We start from the raw sequence: 10,747 nt of genomic DNA on the forward strand, positions 1-10,747 counted from the left end.
AATAGAGTGCTTTCAACACTGTGTTTCTGTGTTTCAAGCAATCTTTAGAATCTCCAACACAAGTCTGACCTGAGATATGGCCATACTATGCCCTCAAAAGTCTTCCTACAGTCCAGGTGCAAGAGACAACAGGAACATTCTCTATTGAGCTACTAAAGTGTTTCTTTGTAAATTAAAAAAAGGGAGCTGTTTTTTTTCTTAGGATAGGGCACTAAGAGCATCACTGCAGATTTCTGATACTAGGGGCAAGACTATGTGGCTACTGTGATAAATCATAATTATCTTCGAATTGCCTTGTAGATGGATTCAAGTAAGTTACCACATTTTCCTCATAGCTGCCTTCAAAAAGGACCAGAATGATAGGTGGCATTTGCAAAGTAATTCCCTAAAAACAACCAAGCCCCTCAAATCCCTGCATTTAAACCTCTCTTACTGCTTTTTTTTTTTTTTAAGTCTCCTCAGAGCCAGAAAGTGAGAGGTGTCTAAGAACTGTGACAATGTTCTGCTAAGAAGTTTAGGTGTCACTTTTGGCTACTGCATTGGTTTCCTTTATCTGTTCTTGTAGAACATGGTGATATCACTATAGGGTGCCAGGAAGCAGCTAACTTAGTTGTGAAAACTTTTTTATCTGAAAATGGAGGATGGAAAACAGAGTAATTTCTAAAACTGAGGCTGCAAAATGAGGGAAGGAGTCAGTGTACTTGCATGCATGTGTATGCACGTGTGCACACACGCACGCAGGTAAGAAATTTTATGGCTCCTTCCTGTGGTTCATCAGCCATTTGTATTCCCCCGGGTCTGCTCCCCAAATAGCTGCTTTTTGCAGTGCTTTATAAGGTACTGCTTTCTTAATTGCAGCTTGTCTAAAGGTTTCTCCTTCTCTGGGGTCATTAAGTCTTAATCCTTGCACTACTCTAACTGCTTGTCTGTAGGAAAAGGTGATAACTGTTACCTTTCCATGGTGTTCAGGGCTACGTGGGATCTGACGTGATGTATGATGAGACAGCCATTTCCTCAGCCCCACCTCCCTATACAGCTTACGCTACACCGTCACCTGAGGTAAGAGTTGCAGTTGGGAAGCATTAAAATAAGTGAGGTAGCAGCAGTGGCCATCCTTCAGGCACCCAAACTGTACTCCCTGAGTGCTGTCTTTCACAGATCAAGCTTTAAGGTTTGTACAAAAGGAGAGCGAGAGTAAGGTACTAACAATCTACTGTCACTCCAATTTGAGGTGGATTTCCTTTGAAAGGGATGAGGCAGATATGGTTGGGAGGTATATAAATGGATGGCTGCTCAGTAAACTCGGAAAATAAAGCTTCTTAAAGACAGGGCAGAAATTATTTGGCTAATCTTGAAAAATATTGGCCATGCAGCTTTTATCATAAGGAGGTGTGACTACACTTTCACACTGTGTAAGCATGGGAAGGATATAAAATCAGGACTTCTAAAAATAGGATTTAATGAGTTAATTTTAAGAATAGGATTTAATGTCATTTTAACACAGTAGGATTTTGTTGTATCCAAGATGTCATAGCAACACAGTACCTCTCGCTTCTGCATACCCAGTTCTTTTGCAGTGGAGAAAGAGCAGCATTGGGACCAAACCAGTATACACTGGGGGTTTCTGGATGTTCTGACTCACGTGCAGTGATACACAATGGGGTAATAGTTTGGGGTAAATATTGGCCATGCAACTTTTATCATAAGGAGGTGTGACTACACTTTCACACTGTGTAAGCATGGGAAGGATATAAAATCAGGACTTCTAAAAATAGGATTTAATGAGTTAATTTTAAGAATAGGATTTAATGTCATTTTAACACAGTAGGATTTTGTTGTATCCAAGATGTCATAGCAACACAGTACCTCTCGCTTCTGCATACCCAGTTCTTTTGCAGTGGAGAAAGAGCAGCATTGGGACCAAACCAGTATACACTGGGGGTTTCTGGATGTTCTGGCTCACGTGCAGTGATACACAATGGGGTAGTAGTTTGGGGTAATATTACTTGTTGCACTGTAGGTGCTCTGCTCCAGAACTAGATGCAGTACTGGGAGCTATACTGGGGGTAGCAACGGGCCTCCTCTTTGGGAGAACAAAATTGCTTTCAAAACATACTTGGGGGTAGCAGCAGGCCTCCATTGGGAGAACAAAATTGCTTTCAAAACATACGGCTAAAAAGTATTTGTCCTGAATCTGACATTTACTTGCAGCCTGCTAGGGGAAAGTTGGTTGGAGTTTCTTGGGATCAGCTGCTGCCTACCTGGCACTCCTGAGCTCTCCAGAGAGCTGTTGTTGGCAGGGAGGAGAAGCTGGTAAGGCTGCTGTGGCTCTGCCTGATGGTCCAGGCCCTGCCTCTGCCATTCACCATCCAGGAAGGGAGGAGAGTGAATGATGCTTAGGGGCACTTATTTTTTCAAGCAGCTGTTCTAAATCCTTTCCAGGCATCTGAGCTCTCCAGAGAGCTGTTGTTGGGCAGGGAGGAGAAGCTGGTAAGGTTGCTGTGGTTCTGCCTGATGGTCCAGGCTCTGCCTCTGCCATTCACCATCCGGGAAGGGAGGAGAGTGAATGATGCTTAAGGGCACTTATTTTATCAAGCAGCTGTTCTAAATCCTTTCCAGGCAGTAGATAAGACTATATCAGTACAGACTGGATATTTTAGTGAAACTTCAACTGCTTTAGAAGTGAGAGACGACTAAACAAAGTGCATAATCAGATACATAGCAAAGAATAGTTTTGTAATGGATGTTTTTAATTTCACCAGGTTTATGGCTATGGCTACGATCAGTACAACGGTGCGTATCCCCCTACTGGTCCTCAAGTCTTCTATGCCTCCAATGGACAAGCTTATGCTGTTCCCTATCAGTATCCATACCAAGGTAATCAGTATCAACCATATCCTTCTCCTTCCTATAGAGACAATTTGAGTCAGTCTTTCTGACATAAATTCTGTTAATCACCACCCTTCACCACATACCACTCCTGCACAACCGAGTCATAGAAAGAAACCTGACTTGTAACTAGAGTCAAGCCCCCTTACCCTTTCACAACAACGCAAGTGAAATTTGTATTAAGTTATGTAACCTTTCCCATGTGATTCAAACATATTTACTCCTATAGAGACAATTGAAGTCATAAATTCTATTAATCACCACCCTTCACTACATACCACTTCTGCACAACGGAGTCACAGAAAGAAACCTGACTTGTAACTAGAATCAAGCCCCCTTACCCTTTCACAACAAAGCGAGTGCAGTGAAATTTGTATTAAGTTATTTAACCTTTCCCATGTGATTCAAACATATTTAAATTACTTCGTAAACTCTTTCTGAAGCACAAGTAACTCTCTAACTACAGCAGGCAGCATGTTTTCTAAGGAAAGAGAGAAAAGCCAGAACAAGATTGATTCAGTGCTCCATACTGAGCATTGATGGAGCTTTTGTTTCTCCTGTTGCTCTTACACCTGGCTTAATTATTTCAACACTGATGTTCAGCTACAACCTCAGTTTAATGCAAATTTCCAAGGTAAATCCCCTCCCAAAGCACAGTGGTAACTAGTACTTTCCCCACATGCTGGAATTGCTCTAAGGCAATACATTGAGCCTTGTAAAGTCTTCTATTGCTCTGTTCAGGTTTGTGTAACTTTCAGTCCCAATAAAAGAGGAAAAAGGCTAAAATTTCAGGGTGCTCTTTTAAGCTTAGTCACATTAATTTAGAATTAGCTTTGCACAGAGCCCCAATCCTATAGAATTGGGGATTTAGAGTAGTACTGGTAATGCAAATCAAAAGATTTAACTTACTAATTGTTTATGATCAGGTTCTGCAAACAAGAATGTCTATTCAGAATTTTTTTCAGTTTTGAGGGAGATTTTTTCTCCATTTGATATTTGTCAGGTTATTTCATTGTTTTTCTATTTTTTGTTACAAGGGAGGTGCATCAACCTACAGTTTTTCTCATCTAAGTTAGTGAAGTCCTAAGACATAGATCATATATATACAAACACAGAGAAAGGTGGGTTCTGTTGGTTCTCAGCAGCTGAAATGCAGCAACTTGTTGAACGTCCCAAGAACCATTTTTAAACTAACAGCAGGCCTTGGAAGTCAAGCTTCAGAAACCTGTATGATAAAAATGTGGCATTAGACAGGAACTCTGCTAAACAGTTTGCAAGTTCAGTATGTTAAGATATTATTTATAGGCTCAGCATAGTAATCAAGCCTCAGTGTTCTCCTTCACTAGGGTTACTGCAGCTAAATCTTAGGGGTCAATTTCACCCCAGCAACTAACTTAATCCCTGTACATTCAGTTTTATTGCTCATTCTCTGAATTGACATAATCCTTCTCGTGAGGTTGCTAGTCATGTATCATTGAGAGTCAGTGAGAGCCTTTTCCACTTCTGTTAGTTGAATTATTTCAGTATCTGTTACAGAAAACCACTGCAATATCTTCAAGAATACTTAATCTTCCTGAAATGTCTGGCAGGGAAAGCAATACTATTATGTTTGCTTTGCAGGTTAGAGCTAAGTCACAAAACATGACAGGTTGAGCTTGTACAAGTTGGTTGCAGAGCAAGGGTCAATTGGTTATTTCTTGAGTCTTAGGTTAATTCCTTACTACTGGGCCAGGCTTCATCTGAAAATAAACATAGCAGCTGTCACCATGCAACAGATCAATCCAGGATGTGAAGGCTGAATTGAAGTAGTAGGCAGTAATTGTAAATAACTGATATGCAGCTTCTAACAAAACACTGGCTTCAGAGCTGCCAGAGATTTTTTGGGGGGGAAGTGCACTATTTGCCTTAATTTCAAGGTTGAATCAATTTTTAGACCCATTGCTTGCATTGAATCCACTAAGTGTCTGATAGAATGATTCAAGTAATCTGTAGGTTCTTTATTAATATAAATGCAAAACAATGCTCAGTTTTACATTTGTGATGAGCTTTTCTCCCAGATGTTAAACTTCTACATGTGAAGGCTGAATCCAAAGCAGAGATGTATGCTACTTTTGTTGCTGACACCATCTTAGTCTTCAGTGGAAGGAAGAGGGTGAAAGAGTGGGCATGTTTTGAAATCACAATGCATAATATTAGGATATACATTTCTTCTGCCCTCCTCCTAACAATCTCTTGTTACCTAGGACCTTATGGGCAACCCCCTGCAAACCATGTCATCATTCGGGAGCGTTACCGTGACAGCGATGGAGATCTTGCACTGGGCATGCTTGCTGGAGCAGCGACTGGAATGGCTCTGGGATCATTATTCTGGGTCTTCTAGATTACCCGTTCCTTATCTTTGTAGTTCCAAAACCCTTTATTGTGTGCAATAATATATTGGCAATGTTGTTTACTGTTAAACTTTAAGAAATGCAATAGTTATTTTTCAGTAGTGACATCTCAATAACTGATTCTTAACTGTCCTAAGGAGAGTTTAAAGGCACTATTTAGTTAAGTGGTTGGAGATGGCATGTGCTGCTCTTGAATTCTGCTCTGATGTTTGGCATTATAAGGATTTGTACCAAAAAGGATCAATATGAACACCAATGTAACACGGTAGCAGTCACTAGCTTTACAAACAGACTGAGACTGTAAACACCGTAGGAAAAAAAAAATAATGTATTTTGGGGGGTTCTAAATCTGGTCCAAATAAGAGGTTTACAGGCCTACTGCATTAGTATGCAGCGCTACTGGCTTCTGAACATTCCCTAGACAAACATAAAGCTCAGCAAACTCCTTGGCATTAGGTAGCCTGCCATGCTCGAGGATTTGTTTTGTTTTTAAACTTGCCTGCAGATGGTAATGTATTTTCTTAGATGGAGTCCTATACCTGTCTGTTGCACCATGCAGGTGAAGTTGTCTTTGAGAACATAAAAGCAAACTACTAGGCAGCACTCCTCAGTTCTTTTATTCTCCCAGAAATGTGAATCACCAGTGGCAAGGAAGACGAGTGTTTGTTGTTTCACCTCCTTCATTATCCTTAATTGCTATTCTCCAATCAGATGGAAGTAATGAATCTTTAGCTTTACAAGTGGTCTTCCCTTGCTCTGTTGGGTCTACCAGAATCCCTCTGCAGGCAGTAATAGTCAAGAGGGGAGAGACAAACAGCCCAAGTAGACCTTGCACACAGGTGTTTTGGTATCAGCTGCCTTGCCATGGCTAGGATAGAATGTCTGCCTCTTGGCCTCCAAGGTTTCCTGAACCAGGTTCATCATTTGCAACTAGTTTTGAGCACAGCTGAGCCTGGGTTTGTTCAATGCACACTCCCTTCTCAGGACCCTTCTCAGCAGGTCTCTTCTTCCCTCCATGGCTGGTTAAGGAAGACACTCTAAGGAACCTGGCTGGCTTTTCCTTACACAACGTGCTCCAGCAGGCTGCTGTGCTATGGACTGTAACATGGGCTGCAACTGTTCCATGTGTTGTGTGGCCTGTTATCCTGTTATAGTCTATGCTGAGCTGTGCTTGGCAGGGGAAAGCAAGCTCTGAAGAAATGCACATGCTTTCTTATTCAGGTAAAAGAGGCAGGGTGCCCGAGTTCTTTACAGTAAGAGGACTTATTTTTATACTTCTACTTTCAGCTTCCTGTATTCATACTGTTTTAATATGTTAAGTCTTTCTTACGCTTTCATTCAGAAATAGGTTGATTTCCTTAAGGTTCATAGGGTTTCAGGTATGTCAGGAAAGATGAAAATAGATGAGAACTTGCACTCATATAAATTCAGATCAAGCCCCAGCCTTTTCAATTTCATCCTAAGGCTGTCTTGGCTCTATCCTACATTTTTAAGCAATAGAGGTCTTGGAGAAGAGTAGGGGAAGCACTAAGCTTTCATGACTCTTAGGACCAACTCAAACAGAAATCATTGTAAGAAAACAGACTTGTTTCAGAATCTTGGCTGCTATTATCAAGAGTGGGCCTAACCCAGGGAATCTAAACTTCTTTCAAGAAACTTTGGCTCAGAGCCACACACCAACGTGCATGTATGTTCTTTCACAGATTAATACAAGCTGCATTTGTTCCGCTAGTGGTATGTACTGGAAGGACTTGTTGGAGGTTCAAAAGAACAATAATGCAAAACTCCAAAATAATGCTAGTCCAAACCAAAACAAATTGGAGTACACTACTGAAGTTCTCTTAGAGGCCTAGTACCCTTGATGTTAGAAAGAGATGGTGACTGTCTGGAACTTAAGTGAACATTTCTACCCTTTTTAAGGCTTGAGATAACCCTGAACTGGTTAAAGGTCTACACTGCTGTTTAGTTTGTGCTTTGAATATAACTAGTTCTGTAGAATGCCACTATCTCCTCTTCTCCCTATGTGGTATCTAACTGTAAAGGGCAGGGGAAGAATAAAACAATTGAACATCATTGCGGTTTCTTTTGAATTCCATAATGATTGCAAAAGAATAGCACAAAGTTATCAACCAATAATTTAAGTTCAGAGTTTGAGGGGGGTGGAGGGAGGGCTTGGTTTTGGTGTGTTTGAGGGGTTTTTTCTCCCTCCAAAAGCTGTTGATAACAGCAGTGGAACATGTCTCTTGCACTTTCAGGAAATAACTGAACCTAGAGTCCCCAGTTTCTGCACGTGAAGAACATAAAGACTCTGTTGATTGCAAAACATTCAAAGCAATAAATTATCTTTTTAAAAGCTCAAATAGAACTAAGTCTCTATTCAAAAAACCCCAAACATCTTACCCCTTCTCAAAAGGGGAAAAAGAACTACAAATTGAAGCTGAAGGTTCTAGTTTCATCTTGGTAACAATAGATTGCTTTTGTACTAAAATCATGGGCTACTTTTCTATCCTAGTAGCACATGAATTTAGAAGCTAGAAAGCCAATGTACAAAAACTGTACTAGAGCATTAAATCAAGGGAGTAGTTATCTTACTGCAGGGGCTTGTAGTCTTTCTGATCTCACTGCAGAAATAGAAGTGGAAATGTCCTGGTGCACAAAGCAGCAGCATGGGGATAGCCACTTGAATTCCCTTGTTGTTAAAGCTCAGACTTGCTTCTTGAAGACATGGCCGTACCTCCTGTTGCTCAGGAGCAAAGTGGAGGTTTGGTTGTATGTGTAATAATGTGCAGATGGATATACAGTCATGACTCACTAGTCTTTCTCTGCCCGGTCCAGTACTCTATCTGTCTACAATTTAGGTAGAAGCTAGTGTGGGCTTAAGGAGCAGGGCCAAAGGATTACAGGGCTTGGAGGGACTGCCATACTAGCTTCTGCATAGGTGATACCATAGTGATGGGAAGAGACAGCAGCAAGATCATTTCAAAACAAATTGAAACCATAATCCATAACAGATGTTTGTTTCTGAATGGTGCCCTTCACAATGCTGATTCCAGCTATACCTGCATAGCACCCAAGCACATGCTTTTCTACCTGGGGCTCGATACTTGGTCTCCCTAAAGCTATGGGAGGCCCACAGCCACTGCAGTGACGCTGTTTTTTGCGGCGTACACTATCAGCTAAGGATGACTAACCTGTTGTGTAGCAGTTACAGTCCATTCAGAATTAAATGAATGGCAGCGATTACAGAGGTCATGAGTCTGTGTTAATCTGACTTTTGGACAGAGCTAGGCTTCCCAAGAGCAGGGTAGAAATGCTCAGGCAGTGATTAGAGGTCATGAGTCTATGTTAATCTGTGACTTTCGGACAGAGCCAGGCTTCCCAAGAGCAGGGTAGAAATGCTCAGCCTTCTGGTAAGCCCAACCACATTAAACAGGTGAACAGGGCCCCCTCCCGAAGTCTTAGTTACAAGTGACAACATAGCTGTTGGCTTCTTTTGCTTAAATGTGGGGAGCTAGAGAGTCAGCCTCTTCTAGTGAGCGGGTAAGGGCTTATGAACTAGAGAGGAAGGGGTGAAAAGTGTTTATCTACAGAGCAACCACACTGACTGTTGGCAAAGACACATCTTTTCTAGTGCTGAAGCACACTGTGAGCTTCTAGATGGAGCTACCCTTAACGTCACACAACACTGGCATCATTTTGTTTGTTCTTCAGTGGAGATGGTGATGGAACCAGCTACGAAAGCTGAGTAAAGGAGAAAATTTGCACCCGTGTTCCTCAAACGTGTTTGTGGCTTTTCCTACTCATGCTATGACTAAGAAAGAGATGTATAAATCATGGAGCATAGCATGCAGCAAATGTTTCTTTACTCCCAGGTCCTTCATGTTCTTGTGCACTCTCTATCTTAACTGCTGTTTTACTATACGTTCCCATTCTCATGATATAATTTATAGCAAATAAAATTCATATTTAAGTGTAGCTGTTTTGTCCTGACATGTTTACTAGCCTTTTTTCAACATTTCTCATTTAGTCAGTCTGTAGATGTGTGTATGTTTTTCAAACACATAGTCAGCTTACAGGAGGTTTCCTTTGCAAGGAAACAGTGCTGTGATGAATTCTGTGCAGCTCCAATCTTCCCTAAGCAGTTACAAGGCTGACTTTACTTGGTAAAAAAATGAACTAAAACTGTAGCTGTTTGAGAGCTCAGGCTGGTATACCTCAGTCATCTCAGTTACCACTTAATAAAGATGATGTAATGTCTGTAAAAATAAGCAAAGTAACTCTGCATTAACATCACTATACCAAGATTAGAATTAAGGCCTATTTCTTTTTTAATGGAGTTGAAGGCTTTGACTCAGAAAAGCTTAATCTTGGATATATGCAATGCTGATCCAGATTTACCATTTGACATTGCGTTATCACATCAACAGATTTGTACTCTTTAGTATTACAGTAAGCAGCTTGCAGCACAGATGTTGCTCTGGGCAAAAGCTACTGGTTGCTGTATTGGTATTTCCTGTTTATGAATTGCTTCAGTGGAGTACAATCAATAAGTTTGCTTAGACAAAGATACTAAATGACCACAATGAGCTCCACACCTAAAGGCTGACTATCTTGTACATTTGCTGGGAATTAAACTATTTGTCAGAAGGACGACAGTATATTTTGTAAACGATTATCCTTGCTTTATGCACATTTTGTTTTTACTCAAAGGGTGGCAGTTTTTGTAGCCACTAATCTGAGGAAGGGATGAAAACAAACCCACTATTTCAACCAGTCAGTTAATGCAGGAGTACACATCATTTTTCTCCCCAGCATGCTAGATAGCGATGCTTATTTTATCAGTCATCAGTTTCATATGACAGATTTACTAGGCTAAACAGACCACTCTGTACATTTAACCTTGCCCACCGGAGAGCCCACCTGTACTGAAATTTTGGCACCAGAACAAGCTAGGGAAGTAAATTCCTGTGCAAGGCTTAGCAGCAATACCTTCTTGAACTGTCATGCTCCTGAACTGGCAAAAGCTTCTAGAATGGGCTAGGCTTTGCCTCTGCTACTGCTTTCCCTTCTTCTGCTGCATTCTCTGTACTGTTTGCGGTCACTAAATGCAACCACACTAATTAGCTTGGGTTGTATTCCTAAAAGTACCTTTATTTGTTGCTCTCTCCTGTTGCAGTTCCACTACAACGCACTGAAGCGGATGTGGAGCATTTGCCATTCCCTCCATTTCAGTGGAACTGAAAGTTTCCCCCAGTATGATGTGAGCACTTAGTAACCACAAATAAAAGCCTGTAACAGACCGACACTAATGCACTGGTTTGGGAATCTCCCGGTTACCACAGGTGATCTCATTAGGTTTCAGAGTTTTTGAGGCAGCACTAAAAGGCTTCAAGACTCACAGGGCAGATAAAACCTCCAAGTGTACTTGCATTAATAATTTAAAGCTTGAGATCCATTTTATGACACTT

At 41.1% G+C, this 10,747-nt stretch overlaps 1 protein-coding gene across 3 annotated transcripts in view; it reads left to right on the forward strand.

Annotated features, from left to right (window-relative positions):
* PLEKHB2 (pleckstrin homology domain containing B2) overlaps window positions 1–7,352 on the forward strand; it is a 19,732-nt gene extending 12,380 nt beyond the window's left edge. The window contains exons 6-8 of one of the 3 annotated variants that reach the window (XM_014941539.1): window positions 970–1,059; window positions 2,763–2,877; window positions 5,133–7,352. In XM_014941539.1, coding sequence (XP_014797025.1) covers window positions 970–1,059; window positions 2,763–2,877; window positions 5,133–5,269 — 342 coding nt within the window. In that variant the 3' untranslated portion in view covers window positions 5,270–7,352. Of the gene's footprint in view, window positions 1–969; window positions 1,060–2,762; window positions 2,906–3,109; window positions 5,099–5,132 lie in introns of those variants that run through there. The other 2 variants (XM_014941540.1, XM_014941538.1) reach the window with 2 other exon arrangements.
* The last annotated feature ends 3,395 nt before the right edge of the window (window positions 7,353–10,747 follow it).

Source organism: Calidris pugnax, unplaced genomic scaffold, assembly GCF_001431845.1.
Source record: "Calidris pugnax isolate Ruff unplaced genomic scaffold, ASM143184v1 scaffold117, whole genome shotgun sequence".
Taxonomy (NCBI): Eukaryota; Metazoa; Chordata; class Aves; order Charadriiformes; family Scolopacidae; genus Calidris; species Calidris pugnax.